The sequence below is a fragment of the Sorghum bicolor genome, chromosome 3 (genome assembly GCF_000003195.3).
Source record: "Sorghum bicolor cultivar BTx623 chromosome 3, Sorghum_bicolor_NCBIv3, whole genome shotgun sequence".
Classification (NCBI taxonomy): Eukaryota; Viridiplantae; Streptophyta; class Magnoliopsida; order Poales; family Poaceae; genus Sorghum; species Sorghum bicolor.
The window spans coordinates 62146033-62166063 of record NC_012872.2 but is presented as its reverse complement, the minus strand read 5'-3'; the positions used below and the strand labels follow the sequence as shown (position 1 = coordinate 62166063).

Here is a 20031-nt window from a genome sequence, read left to right as displayed (position 1 = left end):
CAAAACAAGATGACAATGGCGTTTTATATTAGGAGAGTAATGCCGAGATAAGTTCCTGAACTCCAATGTAGTGTAGAAAAGATAATGTCTCAACGCCTGGTTCTCTCCATTAAGGGGCACGGCAACAACATAGCTAGCACCAAACACAAATGGTCCAATCCAAGTGAAGATCACTGGACAGATTAAGTCGCTCAGGCACCAGTTCTCTAGTTTACCTACTAAGCAAACCAAGGGGTTGAAAAGGGCATTGCACTTCACCTTTGTAACCATTGATAGTCACAAAATAACAGACCCGATCACTTGAACCCAAATGGCTCAAAACCAAGCATATGTCATCCAACTAGAAGCACTGCTATTAGATTGTATAACCTTGACAGATTCAGATTGTATCCTTTCTTAGAGGTGCGAACGTCAAAAGACATCCAGACATCAGAATTTAGTTCGGTGAAATATAGGCAGCATTGAAGCATTGTACGACATGGTACAATCTATATGTGAAGGATATAGTGTCAAGAAAGTAGTTGTACTTTTAGATCCAGCATCTGTTAGGACCCCAATATAACTCTCACGTGAACAATTTACATTGCATAGTTGAGTACATTTGTGGCCATGGTATGAAATGCCGTGAAATATCAAGAAACATTCAGGCATTGTACGACATGGCACAGTCCATATGTGAAGGTTATAGTGTAGTGTTAGAGAGCTCTCATACTTTCAGATCAAGCCTCTGCTGGGACCTTCACTAACTTTCACGCAATGATGCATATGGGATGCACACATACCTCAAGACAATAGACCACATTATCATATCAGAACAAATAAAATACTACCATTTCATATGAACAGAAATGTGCACACTTCACTAGCCTAGCACTTGCAAAAGGTGCCAAGTCAATAATAAAGGTGTTGGACAAAGTTCACATGACATTGATAGAGCACATAATATATTTCAAGATTCCAGGCAACTATGCTGAAAGTTGAAAACAAAAACAAGATCAACAATTTTCAGCCGACATGACTTTAAAGATCAGCAAAACACAGATGTCAGCCACACCAGAGTTGCCCATACAGATTATATACTATCGACTAGAAACCAGGACAAAGCACCATCCTTCAGAGAAGGAGATGACCGTAGTGACTTAAACGTAGACGTTGATTTATAGCAAGTACCTTACTACCAATCTAGTACTTCTTATCCTTAAGGGGGCCCTTTGGAATCTTTGATAGGCACTTCTCATCGAAAATGGCATAATACTTCTTCAGTTCAATCATAGCCTTCTCACCAAAAGCATCAACCTTGTCCTCATATTTCTCATACAGAACTGGTATAGTGTAAAGTGCCACAAAGACTGCAATAGAGGGAAAAAAATTATTCAAAACTTGAATGAACACCAGAGAAACGTTAGTAACAGAGGAATCAAAGTCATTACCAATATAGAACAGTGTCAGAAAGTTGCAGCAGCTCCCAAGAACTGAAAGAAGCCAGAGACCTGCGATAACCTGAAGAAAAAAGTGCCGGGCATCAGTACAATACCAAGAATTTCCTTACACTGACCATAAGATGCTGAAAGAGAACCAACATACAATTAGGAATTTCTTCAGATCACGGCCATGTCCAATCTCCCTCAAGGTAGCGAAGCCCCTGTTGATCTCATATCTCAGTTGCAGCGCAACATTAACAGCCACATCCTCAGGGATTTTCACCTCAGGGATGTTTGGTGGCGACCTGAAAATCAGCAACACCGTAAATTAAAGAAGTTACAAAATTTTGCTCGTGCCATGGCAATCAGAGCAGGCTCCGTTCCATGGTTCAGTTCATTTGAACATTAGGAATCCCAAAAACTCACTTGTTGATGAACGTGGAGGCATTAGACCACAGGAAGAGGATGGCTAGCGAGAGGATGAGAGAGTGGCACAGCAAGGTGAGGAGATGGTACTCCATAACCTCGAACAGGAGCCAGATGGCCGTGGCACCAGCAAGTACCCCACCTGAGATCTTCTTGTTCCTCCATAGGACGAGATCGGCAGCTGCAAGTGCATGTGTCAAGAAATAACCGCATCAGTCAACATCCCTAATCAACAAGTGGACAGCTAAACATTCCAGATCCGTTCATAAGTCCAGATCGAACAGAGCACGTTAGTGTTTAAGGGTAACGACAAGCTACCGCAGCTGATCGGATCTAGAGAAAACCAGGAGCGAATCGGGTATACAAATCAAGGGGGCTTACGCTTGCCGCCGCCGAGGACGGAGTGGACGGGCCTCTCGCGGCCGAAGAGGCGGTACATCTTGGCCTTCACGGCCTCCGCCGCCGACGCCGACGAGGACCCCTTCTTCTTCTTCTCGTCGTCCGAGTCAGACGACGACGTGGAGTCCCCGCCGTGGAACTTCTCGGTGATCTTGTCCATCACAGACTCCAGCACGGGCTCCTCCTTGTGGTCGGCCATGCTCGCCTCCCTCTCTCTCTCTTCTCTTCTCGGCCGCGCCGCCGCCGCCGCTCGAAACCACAGTAGCAAAGCTTGTTGGCTGGTTCTTGTTCAACTTTTCGTTGCTGCGCGGTGTGCACACACAAAGACGCCGTGTGTGTAGCAAGGCCCAAGTCGTCTTATAAACGGCGCTTGATGCGATCCTGACCGTCGACCTCCGTTTGAACGGGCAGCTGCCGTCTGATGCGAGGCAGTGCCGTTTGAATACCGTGGCTCGTTTTGTCCGCGCAGTATGCGTCCCCACGGAAAGGGATCCCGCCTACCCCCCTTCGCTTAACGGCGAATCAAGGTGCCAGGAACAGAAGCGGGCCCAGCGGCAGTGACACCACACATGAGGGTATAGAGATGGGTAACCGCGGGATTCGGTACTTAAGGGTGAAGTCTATAAGAGCAAGTATTATAATGGGCTGTAAGTTGGCTAAATGCTGAGGTGGAGGAGAAAAGAGATGAGAGAGAGGAGAAGCAGGCTGCAAGCTTACAGCCAGCTTAGGCACAGGAACCAATAAACTTTGTGAAAAAGATAAGTAGGTCATGTATTAATAGTGAATAGCTAACTATTGTATGGGTGGGCTAGAAAAAGGCTACAAGGGATCTTACAGCCAGCAAATGGGCTGTATTAGGGCACTCACAATGCAAGACTCTATCATAGAGTCTAAGACAATTAATTACATATTATTTATAGTATTTTGCTGATGTCGCAGCATATTTATTGAAGAAAGAGGTAAAAAAATAAGACTCCAAGTCTTATTTAGACTCTGAGTCCACATTGTTTAAAGTAATAAATAATTTTAGACTCTATCATAGAGTCTGCATTGTGAGTGTCCTTATTAAACTTGCTCTAAAGTCGTCTACAGGGAGGCGCCGGCTTCATCGCGGGCACGTCGTCGGGGAACCAAGGCCTTGTTTACTTCCCAAAAATTTTGCAAAAATTTTCACATTCCTCGTCACATCGAATCTTTAGACGCTTATATGGAGTATTAAATATAGACAAAAATAAAAACCAATTGCACAGTTTGGTCGAAATTGACGAGACAAATCTTTTGGGCCTAGTTAGTGCATGATTGGACAATATTTGTCAAATACAAACGAAAATGCTACCGTGACTATTTTGCAAAATTTTTTGGAACTAAACAAGACCCAAGAGCAAGTCTGAGGACGGTGGAGATCACGAGGCAAGCGTCAGCAGCCGTTCGACACGTGGCGCGAAAGGGGCCTTGGACGGCATCCGTCGGCGTGGTGCGGCTGGTGGACTGTAGGTGGGGGCCGGCCTGGGAAAAGAAGATGGTCGGGCAGAAGATTCTGGAAGCAATCACGCGGTTTGAATTCGGCAAGACCGACGAGGCTCCAATACTTGGTGGCCAAGCTCCTTCTAGATGACCCCCTTTTTATTAGACGTTGCAAATGTAAAGAGTAGTATAATCTAAAAAATGATTTAAGAAGTTTTATAGAGATTAGAAGTTTAATAGGATTAGGCTACTCTCAATAAAAAACTTTATAGGCATCAAATAAATTAGCATGGTAATAAATAATGACGGATGATAAAAGTTTAATAGGATTTAAGAAGTTTTATAAAGATGAAACTTGTTTTCATTGTTGTCAATACTTGTGAGTCTTTAAAACAGGGTCATAAAACTCAAACTCTAACTGAAATTAGCCTTACGTATCATCTGCAATATATCATCTAAAGACAAATACTAGCGTCTTCGCATTGCTAGAATAAAATTTCACTTACTACCTTTCTATCTATTATATTTATTGTATGACAAAAGAAAAAGTAGCTTGGGCTCCAACAGATATATTTGATGTTTAGACATGTGTTACAAGTTTAGAAGGCATTGTCCTTTTTCTTGTCTATGAAGAAGTCGAGTTTTAAATTCTAACTATTACTAGGTTAATGCCCATATGTTGTTACGGATTTTAAAATCCACATACTATATGTTTCTTCATTGTTATTTTATTTTTTATGTCTATATTCTTCCTTTTTCATTTTTTCAGTTTTTGTTTTTCGATTTTATTTTATTTTCTGTCCTTTCCTTATTCTTTTCTTGTTTTGATTTTACCTTTTATTTTATTTTTCTTTTGGTTTTATTTTTATTATTCTTTCTTGCTTCTATTTGTTTTTCTTTTTTCTTTTTTAGATTTTCTATGTTTCTTCATTCTTATTTTATATTTTATTTCCTTTTAATCTTATTTTTATCCTTATTTAAATTATTCATTAATTTTATTTGCTCTATGCACTTTTTATAATTTGTTAATTATGTCTGTTTTTATATTTTTTCTTAGTAATTTTATTTTTTATTTTTATTTTCTATATATATGTGATATATATGTAGTATATATTTATTGTTCTAGATTGTGTTATGTCATGTTTACGTAATATATATGATGTTCTATGATGTTTCTTACAGTGTTCACTTAGTATACATGTAATCTATAATAGATGTGATGTTCTATAATATATTTAATGATGTTCTATGATGTATTTAGTGATGTTACTATTCTATAAATATATTTACGATATTTAAAAAGTAACCCTTTGACATTATTTGAAAAATTTCTCCATTTTGTGTTTTTATTTTTTCTTATGCTTTCTACTCTAAATTTTTTTTATTTTTTATCTATGTCATGTATTTATGTATTTTTATGAATATTGTAATATCAGTTTCATAAACCTAAAACCAAAATACTATTCTTCTAAATCGATAATATTTTTTTTACAAAGACAGAACATTGTCTGTTGAACATAGAATATTGTTTCTACTTAATAAAAGAAAATATTTTATCTTTATAAGATAAATATTCATTAATAAAATTTTATCTAAATATATCCATGTGTGATCTTGTTTTGAAGGATTTGTTATAAGAAATTTAATGGTACAATCAGAATTTAATTTATATCTCTAGTTTAGGAGTTATGAGTTTTTTTAATTCGCTAAAATAATTTTGCATGCATAAGTGAGTGGGGCCTAGGTTGATGGGATAGCGTGTCATCGCGCAGTAAAAAAAGACCACCAAAGGGATGAAATTTATGGATGGGTCCTCTCCATAATTTTTAGTTGTAGAGATAAATATTAATTAATAAAATTTATCTAAATATATCCATGTGTGATCTTGTTTTGAAGAATTTGTTATGAGAAATTTAATGGTGCAATCAAAATTTAATTTATATCTTCGGTTTAAAAGTTATGACTTTTTTAAATTCGCTAAAACATTTTTGCATGCATGGGTGAGTGGGGCCTAAGTTGATGGGATAGCCTATCATGGCTAAAAGGGATGGGAGTTGTGGCTTCACCATGGGTATGGTAGATGTGTCCTTTCCATCTCCACTACTATATAATCCACCAGTTGTGAACTTAACTAGATGTACCCTATAATCTAGTGCTACAGTCATAAACTACACTAAGTACACCCAGGTAATTGCACCCAAAACCCAACCAACCTTTAAAATAGAGGGACAAGATTCACTCTAATTTCCTCTTTATCTTACTCACCCACATCCAACGGACGAGATCGTTGGGATCAAACCTCATCACTCATCCTAAACCCGTTCTGCGTCCACCACCTAGGCACGAAGCGCGAGGCTCACCCTCCGTCTCCGTCTCGCACTCTTCCCGACGACGCCTATTAAGGGCAAACTCTTCAACTCCTTCAGCTCCATCGCTAGGGCCACAGAGTGAGCCCGACCGCGAGGAGTCCGTCCGCCCACCCACTGCGCTGTAAGTACACCATCCGCTGCGATTGAGCCCGGCCACCAACTGTGAGGAACGACGCCGTCGGCCACGAGGACGCCCTCCGCCCGCTCGCTACGCCGCGAGGACGCCGTCTGCTGCGAGTGAGCCCGGCCGCCGGCTATGAGGAATGACGCCACCAGCCGCGAGGACGCCGTCCGCTGCGAGTGAGCCCGGCCGCCAATCGCGACGAACGACGCCGCCGGCCGTGAGGATGTTGTTCGCCCGCCCGCTACGTCGTCGGCCGCTACGAGTGAGCCTAGCGACGAGGAACGACGCCGCCGGCCACGAGGACGCCGTCCGCCTGCCCGAGCCATCAACGCCGCCAAGATTATTCAGTTAGGATTTTGCTTCTCTGTTACTCTTCTCAGTTTTACTTAGAATAATAGCAAAACCTATAGAAATTGATTTTGCTTACTATCCTTCCGGTTAAATTATTTGATTTGGTATCTAAATATCTTCTATCAGTGCTTGCAACTTTTTAGCATTCAAAAATTTGGGGTCAGGGTTGCAGGGTCAGTCACATGTTGGACATGGTTGAACTATGCTTCTCTGAGGCAGCTCTGATCTATTACGTGCTTAATGATTTCTGAAGGCCTTATCTGTACATCCCAGTAAAGAAATTGATGATTGATGTGTACCCTATTTTGCCATCTCTACTAATATGCAGGGATGAAATAATCAAGGACTTGCCCTTGCTTTGTTGCTACTGAATTGGCCACGTCTTCATTGAATAAGTTAAGAAGTTATCACATGGCACTTTTACTAATATGCAGTACTTATTTTGTGATGTAGCATGTAGAAAACCTTATATCTTTACTGTTATTACGCAATACATCGTATATGATTTTCCATCAACAGTATGTTCTACTCTGTGTCTATTTGTGGGAGTTAGTAAAGTTAATTAAAATTTACATGCTTTGATTATTCGCTGCAGATTCTAAGAGTGGAAAACTAATATTGGATGAGGCTGTTTTTCTCTCGGATTAAAAAAAGAAACAGGTGATACCTCCCTCCTGTCTTCCTTGCTCTCTCTCAAAATTCTATGGAACTTTCTTCTTTGCAATGATGCTATCAAGATGGTCAGTTATATGCCATGGTCATAGGATATTATTGCTTTACCAACCTATCTTATAGACTTTTTGTGATTGCTTCAACTCATTTGATAAGTGCTTGAATATTTTAAATGACCACAAAAACCTTTGCAGATAGTAACTTCGGATCTCATGCTTTGAAGCTCATAATACATGTGACTTGACTTGAAGTTGGTGTCAATGCAAAGGGATCAAGAGTCACTGTTCTGACGGCCAATAATATGATGCATGAAAATTCCTTCAGCAACCCAAATAATGTAAGAGGGTGACTGCTTTTTACAAGCTCTTTGGTATTGCAACCTTCTGAATATCTGTATAAATGTCAGTGCAAACAATTTTATAACTTTGAAACTTGCAAATTGGGGCAGCTAAAATTTTGTTTGGAAATGATGCAGGTTGTGTTGACTACCGATGGGCAACAAGCCATGATGCTAAAATTTAGTTTGTTCAACTTTTTGTAAAGAAGCCAACCTTTTGCTAGCTGTTGTTGAGACTTATAGGTACTTCACAATTTCTTCTGTGGTCATTGTGCTTCTTGTAGAGTAGTAGCAGCACCTCTTCTGGCAGGAGCAGTGGTATTGGCTTGTAGAGTAGTTACAGGACGAGGGTATTGTGGCATCGACATATGGTGGCAGAGCTATGCATAGATATGAGGACCAATGGATATGTGTGCATCATCGACCTGCTCAAACTCTCCATATCTTTGCAAATCGCAATCCCACGATGTGGACGAGATCTTGGAGGTATTAGCAATACTGCTTCATGATTTTATTCTATATTGATGAACTATTGTCGAACTTATTAGGCTCTCAGTGCTACATGCTTTTCCAATCTATTGGATAACAAGTAGAGGTTTAAAATATAAAATTTATTTTATATCTTGGAGAATGATGGCAAGCTGTTGATCGAAGCAAGCCAAGGGCACACGGTAACTGTTCTCTGTCCAAAATTTACTACACTAAATAGTATAGTTGTTTCTACAGAGCAGCATGTATTTCTCATGTTCACTTTTTCCTTTTAACTTCGTGTAAGATGGAAATATTTTCTGTAGAATATTACAACTTGTATTCCTATAATTTTGAGAGATGTAATGTTCTTCCAGATTGGAAGACCTTCAGTGTTTAGAGTTCAGATTTCATACTATGTTCAGAGTTCAGATAAAATAATGTTCATATATTTCATAGATAAAGAAAACAGCTTAGATAAATCAAGTGCCAATGCTTAGTATATAATGGTCTTGCTTCCTAAAGCATAAAAAGAATAAAATTGTTTGCTATTACAACTAGGATTATTCAGTTTGCTTCCTGAGTTGATATATGGGACTAGGGATTTGAGATGTGACGAGGGATTCATCAATGTTACTAACATATGAGTCATTATGTTCCAATTGCAAATAGAAAAAATACACATAGAAATCAAATATGAATTTGGGGCTGATTTGTATTGCGAGGGTTCAGCTATTCAATGATTTAGTCCAATGGGCCACCAACAATATTCAGTAGGCAATATTGATAACTATAGATTCAATATTTTATTACAAGCAGTGAGCACCAAGACAATTATTTTATCGAGTTGTCGATAAAAAGCATGTATTTCTCCATTCTTGATTGCGTTAATAATACACTGACAGAACTACAAGCCACTTGCACCGGAGGTTGTTTGACAGCAAAATCGAAGCAATAAGGTTTGTTTACTTTCATTTTTTAAACAATAGTTCTGTCCATGCTAGAAGCCTAATGCCTTAACATGCTTCACATGTTTATTGTGCCACTTGACTTGGGAGGAAAAAGTAGTTGCCGCACTACAATACTTTGTTGCCTGCTCTCTGCGGGTTCTAACTAGCACTATGATATGTGTGTTTATCTAGGTTTCATCTAATGTTTCTTTTGATATCTTACATATGCATGATGCAATTTATTCTGCTCAAACATGATAAATATTCTTACATATGAGTACCTTAGCAATGATAATCTACAGAAATCTGACCCAGTTACATATGAGGAACTTATTTGTAGTATAAATACATGAGACATGGCTTTATTGTTTCTTTTCTTATTCATGAGTGTATTTTGGATTATATTAATTAACATATGCAATTGTCTAAGACTATAAACTATGAAAATATATCGTTGTTTCATTCAAAATAGTTATTTTTATTAAGTATATCCCTAGAATAAAACCGTAGCAACGCACGGGCACTATACTAGTAATTTTTAGTTGTAGAGATTTTGCCACCAGTCACCCTTACAACACCCATATACATTGTTTATTTATTTATTTGGAGGGGGATGCATGGTCCATGTACACTTTTGAGATGATACAATAGCAGTATCCAAATGCGAATGAGCCTGTGGTCCAGTGATAAAGTTGTCCACCTATCACACCTTTTTTCTGAAAGTGTGTGAGTTGTGTACATCCAAATTGTATCCAATAAAAAAATAGTAGTATCTAAATTTGCTAAAAAAATAGTATTCAAATAATGTCTTGTTTCTTTAGAATTACGTAGTACAACATAGACAGATTACACGAATAATGTTAATCTTCTGAAATTCAATTTAATTCTCATTGGTCATCATGAATGGTGTGTTTGGTTTGAGGAATTACTCCATCCTAGAAGAGGTGGTCCATCATGTCTTCATTCTTTAAATTTAGTGGGATGATTCCATTCCTCATACTAGACTAATTATTAGCTTATGATAAATGAGGTGATGATGTATCAACTTATTCCATTACAAGCTAAACAAAAAAAAGAGGAATGAGAAAATGATGGGCTAACTTGTTCCTCAAATCAAACATATCCTAAATCGATTATCACAAAATCATAATATTTATATTTAAATAGTGCTCAATGCCCTTTTGAAACTTTTGTGGCCACTGCATCAACACGTGCATATTTCTAGCTGACATTAAGCGAAAGTAATTATTCCATATATAGTTTACTTTAGCTTTGTCTTAACTCAAACTTCTTTAACTTTGTAAAAGTTTATAGAAAAATACATTGATATATACATCATCAAAATTGATTTTAGTAGATTATTCATTAAAAATATGTTTTTACAGTGCCTTTATTTGTACTTGTGGATGCTAATAATATATTTATCTGTAAACTTACTCAAAGTCATATAAGTTTGCCATAAGACAAAACTAAACTAAACTAAACTATATTTTGAATGGCCTGTACGAGTACCATGGAGGTGCTAATTTTGTTCCAATGTATGGGTTTATGAGAACAGGCAGGATGCAAAAACGAGAGATAGGTTTGGGTAGGTAAACATGATAACTACCCAAACTAGTTGATACTCTCATCGTTTTTCATTTTTTTTTTAATCTTGTGCAGCCGAACACGCCTTGCTAAGATCATTACCGTTTTCATTCGAGAACTAAAAATGTGAACAATGGTCCCTTTTGCTGCAGCGAGCAGGCTGTTCGAATTTGGAGAAAAAAAATTACAATGGTACCTTTTACTTAAAAAATTATCACCATTAAAGCATCTTATTTTTTTAGTGTCAGTGAGGACTAAAAACTAATAATTTGTTTGTTGCAAAATGTGGATCTGGGCCTAAATTACTTTGTGGCACCTTCAGGCCCAACTCTTCAAGTGGACTGGATACCAGAACGGACCAAATGCTCTTAGTTAAGAAGCTTGCTTTGTCTCAAAAAAAAAGTTAAGAAATTTGCTCGCTTGTCTAAAAAATTATAGCTAAAAGTGTTATTTTTCATATGTCCATATACCTCAGCCTTACTATGCATTATGAGGGCCAATGAGCAATCTAAGATCTAAGATTGTTGACCTGAATGGTCTGGCTCTCGAACAATGAAATTCTGAACAAACGAGCATCACTAACTAAGCAAGTAAGCATGGCTACTGAATTCAGGAAACATTTGATGTGCATCATTCACCGAGATTCCAAACAAAAAACGAGTTGGCACGGGCGAGAGCAATGAACGATTACTCACAGTCACAGCCTTGCAGTCGCAGGTCGCCGTGAAAAACTGGAGCTACTCCGTGATCCGGCCTGTTTGGGCTTCATTCGTGAGGACGCCGCGGCCGACCGCAGACGACGCGGCTGGAGCGGGCAAGATTGAGCTTTGCGGGATGCTGGGGTCGATAGGATGATACTACTACAGTTGAAGCAAAGCGAGAGCAAAGACCTGATGCGCGAGCAGGAGCACAAGCACGAACACGATTACACCCAGCCAGGCGCGGAAGCTGGCAAGGGAGTCTGGGGAATATGCTGTTGGGAACTTGGAATGTGCGGATGCTCGGGGCGAGAGCGATGCGGAGCTAATCATAATTCTGTAACAATACAAAAATTTAGACTTGTGAGTCCATCACCAAGTCGTTGTAGTATAGTGGTGAGTATTCCCGCCTGTCACGCGGGTGACCCGGGTTCGATCCCCGGCAACGGCGTTTATTTTTTTTTGCTTGCTACTGTTACGTTCACTCTTTGGTTTTTTTTGTCACATATCTTCCAGAAAGCTTACGTCTTCCATATTCAAGCATGACAACAGATTTGGCTGTACTGACGGGATAGTAACGCACAAAGGACACAGATTTGGCTGTGACTTTCAAGTCTTCGTTTTTTTTTTCAAGGTTGAAAGTAATAGCAATTATGCAGTCCGATGCCATGACGGAGAGTACGCTTCGCTCTTTCAGGCTTGCAAATGAAACTCTTTCCCCGCGTTTCAATGCCTTGAAAAATCCAGCGACACGGTTCCGCTTTACTACCATGCAACACCATCAGTTGATCGGACGACAACACGACAGGAAATCCTCCAAAAATTGACATTGCCGCCGCTGGCCAGTGGCCACTACTACTGGAGCTCAGCAGCAACGCGCCTTTGGAGCTAGAGGTCAGACGGGTGACCCAGGCGAGGCCCCAGCAGAAGTTTCCGTCCAACACCACACGGCCAGTCAGCCACACCCCCACGCGGTCACTCGTCGTTCTCCTCGCCGTCTCCCAGTCCCAGCCCAGCGGAGCCCGAGCCGAGCCAAGCCAAGCTGCGGAGCACGAAGAGAGAGCCTCCCCGTCCCCGGCCGCCATTACTCCTCGCCGTCCCTGCTCCCCGGCAATAAATGCAGCCGCTCGAGCCGCGCACCACCCACCCCGCCAGATCTGAATTCTGAACCCCGCGACAAGGCGAGGGCGAGGGCGAGGGCGAGGGCGAGAGCGAGGAAGGAAAGCAAAATATCACCACTTCACCACGCCACCTCCAACATTTACTCCTCCCCCAGCTCACGCGGCCTCGTTTCCACCCACTGATCCAGGGCAAGGCATCCACTAGCCACCACCACCATCGTGCGCGCGCTCCGCCAATGCCATTCCGCCGCGCCCTCGCCACCACCAGGGACTCGCCACCACCGCCGGCAAGACCACCGCGATGTCCCTCCTCTCCTCGCTCTCCAGCCTGGGCCTCGGCTACTCCATCGCCATCGCGCTCGGCTTCCTCGTCCTGCTCGCCTCCCTCCTGCTGGCTTTCTACTTCTGCTTCGGCCGTGGCGGCGGCGGCGGCGGGGACTACTGGGCCGGTGAAGCGGTCACCACGGCCTCCAGCTCCGGCCACCTCTCCATCACCGTCCCGCGCGTGCTCTTCGTCGCGGAGGGGTCCGAGTCCCCCGACGACGCCGCCTACTCCTCCGCCTCCGCCGCGGCGGCCTGCTCCCCCGTCGGGCTCGACGCCGCCGCCATCGCGTCCTACCCCAAGGTCGCCTTCTCCAGCAGGGCCGCGGAGGCGGACGCCATGTGCTCCATCTGCCTCAGCGAGTACAGGGACGGCGAGATGCTGCGCGTGATGCCCGAGTGCAGGCACGGCTTCCACGTCGCGTGCCTCGACGCCTGGCTGCGCCGGAGCGCGTCGTGCCCCGTCTGCAGGTCCTCTCCCATCCCGACGCCCAATGCCACGCCGCTCGCGACGCCGCTCTCCGAGCTCGTCCCGCTCTCGCAGTACGCCGCCGACCGGAGGCGCCGCAGGTGATGGACACGGCCACATTACTGGTGCAACACACTATATTGCTCTCTTTTTTTTCCCCATCTTTTTATTGCGTTGGAGGAAAGGAAGTTATGGGTTGCTTGACTAGTTGACTGTGGGGTTGCTTTTAGGATATCTACAAAATTGTTTGGATTGAAATCACAACTACCTTGATTAGATTTTGTAACGTAGAAGAAGTAAAAGGTGGAGCAAGGGATACTGTAAATACAGATTGCCCGTTTCTGTGAGTATCTTCTGCTGATTTATACTCTTTGCTATTGAAACTATGGCTAGATGGGTTATTGAGAATTGTTGTCCCAGTTTCAATGAAAAGCATCCGTAATTGGCTAGAAGCTAATAATAATAAAAAAAACGTCTGGGTACAGGAGATTTCTAGCTCCGGATGGTTGGTGAGCTGGAACATCAATGCTCATGAGCTAAACGAATGTTGATTTGTCTTCGTGTGCATGTGAACATGTTATTCTTTGTCCTATAGATATTACTCGATTGATTTACTTTACCACAAATTACCTTTACACACAGTCATAATTTTGTTATTGATGTTACTCTGTGAGCCTCTGAGTAAATATCACGATGAAATATCAATCTCTATATATGTTCATGCTAAATGAAATTCGTGAATTTAAGGTTCATGCGCGATGAAAACAAAATCGATCCAGACTGCTATTTTGTTCCTAATTGAGAATTGGACTTGTTTTGTTCTCACAGTGACGATCCATAGTCATGTTTCTTCAAGCACATTATTATTGTCATACTGAAACCAAACCCCCTATGCATTACTGGAGTACTACTAGCTAGGGTTGTGTTTGATTTTTCTTCGCATGCAGTAATGTCAGAAAACAATCTCTTTTTGTACACATTCAATTGCGCCGCACCATTTCCCTGTCGCATATTGTACATCTGTTGGCTAGTCAATACATAGCGGTACGGTTTGAAGGTGCTTCTTTCTTGTAGGGCTTGGGAGTACTCTAAATTGGGTCCACAACCTTTGGATTTTCAAAAGGCTGATGTATTTATGTAGGGCCCAGAAACTAGAACAGCAAGGGCAAACAAAAACTTTCGTAGATTACTCTGCAAAAGTTTTGACGGTGAGGGCCTTTTGCTCCCTTTTGTCTTTCTTCCTCGTTATGAATTTGTCTTCTCTCCTGCTTCAAATCCAGAATGTTGCTTTCACTGTTGTTCCAGCTTGTGTGGTACAGTAAAAGATTTTATTGGAAACTTGGCAGCTAATAAAAGCTGGATTTCTCTAGTACAACTCGTGAAGTTCTGAATTCAGCTTCTCTTGTCACCTCCAACAGAACCATCTGATGTGGTTACTTGCCTCTCTGATTCTCGTGGTTTTGTGGCTAATACTACTGTTGTTAACTGAACCTCCGCGTTTGGTTTACTTTTTCATCAAAACTTCCATTTTATCAGCTGAATCTATCAGTCATTTAGCAGTATTTTTCTTTCGTAATAAATCAGCCAACAGCACTTATCATGGTTTATCAGCCAAATAAACAAGGCAAACTGTCCTCTTGTGGGCGCTGTCTGGCGGCTCTGGCATTCTGGCGTTTGGCAAATTTCTGCTTCCATCAAACAGCTCATGCATGCTTGCGTGCTTCCGTGCTTGCATAACTGTAGATACCTGAGTCGAATCCATGTAGTGATCTCGGCTATATGATTGTAGTGTGTTATGCTTGTGACTGGTTGCCCGTTTTAGGAAGAGCGCAACCGTTCTTTCTTGAACCACACGAGCGCGCTTGGCACCACAGAGGAAGAAGTGGACACGGCGGGTCAGGCACTCGTGCTTGTGAGCGATGTGTCGCGTGGTTCAGTTTGCTTATATAATGCTGTGTAGTACTCCCTCTATTCAAAATTATAAATTTTAGAAAGGCAAAATAAATTTATATGATAAAATAATAACTATTATGATACCAAGTAAGTATCATTAGATTTTTTTCTTAATTATATTTTTATAGTATACTCACTTTATGTAACAAATCTTAGTATTTTTTCTATAATTTTGGTCAAACTTAAAAATGTTTTGACTCTCCAAGATTTTTGGAGTTACTTATAATTCGGATTGGAAGGAGTATCTATTTTTCGAATTGCACTCATGGTACACCACTATGAGTGCCAAAATTTCTCATTTGTATGTGAATTGGTGGGACATTTATACTTTAGCAGTAATTTCTGTTGCTACGAGTCCGGGCAAAAAAGAATCCCCGTATTCCATACGTGATATAGTCTAGATCTCATGATGCCCGTTCTTGTACAGGAAATGAAATTGATCTCCGAAAAGAAATAGAGCGCCTCGGGCATTATGCTTAAGAAGAATATCTTTTCATGTAGGTCGATAAAACCTCATCGTAGCTCCTATGGACTAGGGACTTGTTTAGTTCTGAAAAGTGAAAAGTTTTCGATACTGTAGCATTTCGTTTGTTTGTGACAAATATTATCCAATCATAGACTAACTAGGTTCAAAAAATTCAGTTTAGACTAAGGCCAGACTGATCTTAGACATATGCTTAGCGTGACGCAGACTAGGGAATTTTCTTTTCAACGTGTAGATAGATTCGAACTCCGGACGCAAGTGCGCAATGCGGCAGCAGCTAGCCAACTGGACTTTCGCCTGCTTGCCAAAAAAAAAAAAAACCGCTATGATGGAGCAGTAGCAGAAAACAATGGTAAGGTCAATCTGAAGCACGCAGCATGGCTACTAGGCTACTAGCTCTTTTGTACATTTGCTACTGATATACAGCCGGTGCTCATCTTGCTGTGGCTCGCACAACTTTGGAGAAACCCAGTCATTGGATAGAACAGCAGACATTGGATGGAGAAGAAGCTGCGGCTGCCATGATCACGCTGGAGAAATGGCGAGCAGTATGAGGATGTAGGGGACTGAGCGTACAGGCGTACGGTGTACTGCATCCACGACTGGCCGGAATACGCGTCTTCGTCCATCAGGGACAATCAGAACAGGTCAGCTCAGCACGTACTCCACCGAAGCAGCAGCAGGGACGGACACGGACGGAGCTGTCAAGCGCACATGGATACTCTCGAGAGCACTTTTTTCCAGTGTGGCTGTACAGTGTCATGGCTGTATGATACTGGTACCAAACTACCAATGTGCCATACGGAACAGATCTGTAGCTGCACGATTTGGACGGATTTGAAGAGGAGGGGAAGATGACACAGGCGTGCCAGTTTCTTTTGAAAGCGAGATTGTCGGTTTACTCTCACTACAGACGATACCACTGGTTTTTTTTTCTGCGAGCACTGTAGATCACTGATGGACACCTCCATTAAACTGTTTTTAACAAGGTTTTATTGAGAATTATTTGCTGGATTTTTTTTCTTCTAAAAACAAACTAGACCTTACCAAAAGTCGGCCGCAAGCCCATTTCAAACAAGGGAGCGCTCGGCTTCTGGGCCCATTTGAAGTCTGCCACTAAAAGGGCCCATATGCCGTCCCACATGACGTTATTCTGTATCTGATATTTGTCCTTTCTGAACGATCAACAAGAAGGTCATTGCTTCTGGAAAAGCAGACCATTAAACCCATTAAAAAGACACGCGACATCAGAAAAGGAACTACGAGAAAGCATGGTGGTTAGCCTACCGAGTACCGATCAACATCAAGACACGGATTAGTTGGTTTGCTCTCGTCCTGTCAGACTCGCAGCCGCAGTATCTAGATAGAAACTACTCTGAGTTAAAGCTGATTAATTGTGGCCTGAACTTATAGGCAGCCTTCTCATTAAAAAAACACTAAAAAAGCATATAAACCCATAAGCCTCACACTCACTAATCTTGTACATACAGAAGGAAAAGGGGGGAGAGGGGAAAGCACAACTACTAAAAGCAACAAATATTCATTTCATTTTGACCAGCTAACCGGAATCAGCTGACGTTTGCAACGCAGTTAGTGGCTTTGCTCTGCACGCTGCTGAAGGCCCCGACCTCCAGCATGATGGTGCAGTTCATCTTGATGTCCAGGTCCCTCTTGTAGATGCCGAGCACGTCGACCCTGCCGTTGATCTCCGTGTAGCTGGTGATGTTGTACACCTGGCCGAAGATGAGCGCCGTGGTGTTGGCGTTGGGCGAGACGCGGTCGGCGAGCACGTCGAGCGTGACGTTCATGCGCGCGGTGCGGTCGGCGCCCACCTCGCCCTCCGGCGCGTACGCCACGCCCACCGTCTCCCCGCCGTAGTAGAAGTCCGTCTCGCTCCGGTCGAACGCGAAGGACGCCACGTTGGGGTTCTTGATGGAGATGTCGGCGGTGAGCGTGGCGTTCACGGACACCGGGTTCGCCGCCGTGGGGCCGAGCCCGCCGTCGACGCCCTCCAGCGTGACGAGGTTCAGCGTGAGCACGGGGTCGTGGACCTTGAACACGGTGAGCGCGAGCACGAGGATGGTGAAGCCCAGGAGGACCACGGAGGTGGCGCAGCAGCCGCAGCACCACAGCAGGCACCGCCGCTTCCGGAGGTACTGCATCGACCGCCAGCGCCTGGTGGTCGCGACGGCCGCCTCCTCGTCCCCGGTGCCGGTGGCGGCATCGTCGGTCGCCGCCGGGTGGACGGTCGGCGACGCGATCGCGAGCGGCCTCGTCGGCTCCTCCTTCCATGCCGCCGCCGCGGCGTTATACGGAACCGCGGTCGCGGTGCCGGTCGCCATGGGTGGAAGCTGGAGAACTGGAATGGAAGCGCAGAGGAGAGGATGATGCGGGGCGACTTGGATGTGAGAATTCTTTTTTTGATCAATGGATTTGAGAATTCTGACGCAGCGTCGCGCGGTCTTTATACGTCGGATTTTTTTTCGCACAAGACTCAAACTTCTCGTTGTGGCGGGCCGCCGTGCATCGCGTACGTGTTCTTCGCGACGGAGCCGGACAAACACGCCGGCTTGACTTGGCCTGTTTGCCGTCGCTTCGATGGACTTGTGGAGTGGACCAATAAATGGGCCGTGCAGATTTATGCCGCTTGCTCACAATAAATAAGCGTACTTCCTGCTCAAAAAAGAAAAATAAACGTATTTTTAGCCATATTTTTTTTTCAGCCAAATGAACCGGACGACAAATTGAATCCGAGCTTTTTATGGCCACATCTGAATTTCTGAAATGCAGTTGCAGCCCCTCCAGTATTGCAACAGCCTAGTGCCTAGTGCCACGCTGGGTGTAGTGTCGGAATGGATTTGGTCGGACAAGGCATATGAGGGTTCTTGTCAGTAGAACTGTAGTCGCGAGTCGCGATCCGTGAGAAGCGCCTAATCAAATAAGCGAGTCATCAATTTTGACTTCAAGCACTTGACTTGGTATTCTACTATTCTGTGGGACTGTGATCAGCTACTACTGTATTTTTCACGAATCGTAAGCACATCTTTTCTCCATAAAATAATCTCGGTATTTCAGCTAGGCTATAGTACTAAGGGCAACCACAATGTTTGTGACGAACTGGCTTCGATTTGGTGGCTTTTGGGGGAAATCAGGGTATCTTTATTGCGAATTTGTAACAAGGTTTGTGTACAGGAGCAGATGAACTGCTAGACTCGAATGACTGGAACTAATTTCTAGAGTATTTCTGTTACAAAGTTCGCTACCTGAACCAAAGGGAAGAACGGCTTATATAGCCTGACCCGACTGCAACAGCTGTTGCCAGTCAACCATCACGAACCGCCTCAGCGAATGGGCCAACCTGTCATCCGTTACATTCCCCCTTCCTTAAGCAGCAGGCTGACCTCAGTCTGTTGAAGTCTGAAATTGTTGTCGTGGTATATCAGCTTCATCTTCCCAGGTCGCCATCTCAGGAGTCATCGATGTCCACTGAACCAACACTTGCTTCACCATATTTGCTCCTCGCTGAATCACTCTGGATTTCAGAAGTTTCTGTGGTTGCAACACCATGAATGGATCAGTCGCCACTGAATCCAATTCTGCAGCAACTACCGTGTCTTTTGGAACATGCTTCTTCAGTTGGGAAACATGTAAGACCGGATGTATCTTACTTGCAGCCGGCAACTCCAACTTGTATGCGACAGCTCCTACCCGTTGCAGAACTTTATAGGGACCATAAAACCGAAATGACAGCTTCTTATTAGATCTGGATGCCACTGAAGACTGTACATACGGCTGCAACTTCATGTACACCCAGTCCCCTGGTTGGAATTCCCTTTCTACTCTATGTTTATCAGCTTGTGCCTTCATGCGTTGTTGTGCTCGCTGAAGTTGTTGTTGCACAATTCTAGTCAACAACTCTCTTTCCTGCATCCATTTCTCCAGATCAGGTATTGTGGACAGTTGCAAGTTTTCAATGCCCAACTGCCTAGGACTCTGTCCATAGAGCACCTCAAATGGGGTCATGCCTAAGGCAGTGTGATAGGCAGTATTATACCAGAATTCAGCCACTGAAATCCATTTGGCCCACTGCCTAGGACAAGAGTGAACTGTGCACCTGAGGAATCCCTCCAAACACTGATTCAAACGCTCTGTCTGACCATCTGTTTGAGGATGGTAAGCTGAGCTCATGAGAAGCTGTGTGTCAGTCAACCTGAATAATTCCTTCCACAAGTTGCTGGTGAATACTGGATCTCTATCAGAAATAATTGCCTTTGGTAGACCATGGAGTTTGTACACATTATCTAAAAATAACTTTGCAATCTGTAATGCAGTGTACGGATGATGAATAGGAATGAAATGGCCATACTTGGAGAATTTATCGATTACCACCAGAATAGCATTGTATCTATCTGAAGCT

General features: G+C 43.0%; 3 protein-coding genes, 1 long non-coding RNA gene and 1 other non-coding gene across 10 annotated transcripts; 3 read left to right on the top strand and 2 right to left on the bottom strand.

Annotated features, from left to right (window-relative positions):
- Positions 864 to 2592, bottom strand: LOC110433922 (reticulon-like protein B1). The gene is made up of 5 exons (XM_021457044.1): positions 2229 to 2592; positions 1848 to 2028; positions 1585 to 1726; positions 1431 to 1500; positions 864 to 1349 (listed from the first exon to the last, which is right to left on the bottom strand). The coding sequence occupies exons 1-5, from the start codon at positions 2443 to 2445 to the stop codon at positions 1183 to 1185; spliced, it is 777 nt and encodes a 258-aa protein (XP_021312719.1). The 5' UTR covers positions 2446 to 2592; the 3' UTR covers positions 864 to 1182.
- On the top strand, positions 6429 to 11801 carry LOC110433352. Of its 6 annotated transcripts, XR_002450753.1 has the most exons (6): positions 6510 to 7214; positions 7421 to 7563; positions 7702 to 8049; positions 8193 to 8234; positions 8937 to 8990; positions 11280 to 11801. It is a non-coding gene; the product is annotated as an uncharacterized LOC110433352 (long non-coding RNA). The 6 variants fall into 6 exon arrangements; XR_002450749.1 differs by having other exon boundaries at positions 7702 to 8234; XR_002450751.1 differs by lacking the exons at positions 8937 to 8990; positions 11280 to 11801 and having other exon boundaries at positions 6429 to 6550; positions 6883 to 7214; positions 7702 to 8430.
- TRNAD-GUC lies at positions 11646 to 11717 on the top strand. The gene has a single exon. It is a non-coding gene; the product is annotated as a tRNA-Asp (tRNA).
- Positions 12179 to 13818, top strand: LOC8062151 (RING-H2 finger protein ATL67). Its single transcript, XM_002458410.2, has one exon. It carries the CDS (start codon positions 12689 to 12691, stop codon positions 13280 to 13282), a length of 594 nt encoding a protein of 197 aa, XP_002458455.1. The 5' UTR covers positions 12179 to 12688; the 3' UTR covers positions 13283 to 13818.
- LOC8075542 lies at positions 17064 to 18117 on the bottom strand. Its single transcript, XM_002456273.2, has one exon. It carries the CDS (start codon positions 17954 to 17956, stop codon positions 17183 to 17185), a length of 774 nt encoding a protein of 257 aa, XP_002456318.1. The 5' UTR covers positions 17957 to 18117; the 3' UTR covers positions 17064 to 17182.

What these genes read in the sequence shown, in the direction of transcription:
- LOC8062151 (XM_002458410.2), top strand. Translation starts at nt 12,689, where the DNA reads ATGTCCCTCCTCTCCTCGCTCTCCAGCCTGGGCCTCGGCTACTCCATC.
- LOC8075542 (XM_002456273.2), bottom strand. Translation starts at nt 17,956, where the DNA reads ATGGCGACCGGCACCGCGACCGCGGTTCCGTATAACGCCGCGGCGGCG.
- LOC110433922 (XM_021457044.1), bottom strand. Translation starts at nt 2,445, where the DNA reads ATGGCCGACCACAAGGAGGAGCCCGTGCTGGAGTCTGTGATGGACAAG. An exon ending in ATCTGAAGAAATTCCTAATT is followed by an intron (nt 1,501 to 1,584) that starts GTATGTTGGTTC and finishes TTTTTTCTTCAG; the next exon opens with GTTATCGCAGGTCTCTGGCT. An exon ending in TCTGACACTGTTCTATATTG is followed by an intron (nt 1,350 to 1,430) that starts GTAATGACTTTG and finishes CCTCTATTGCAG; the next exon opens with TCTTTGTGGCACTTTACACT.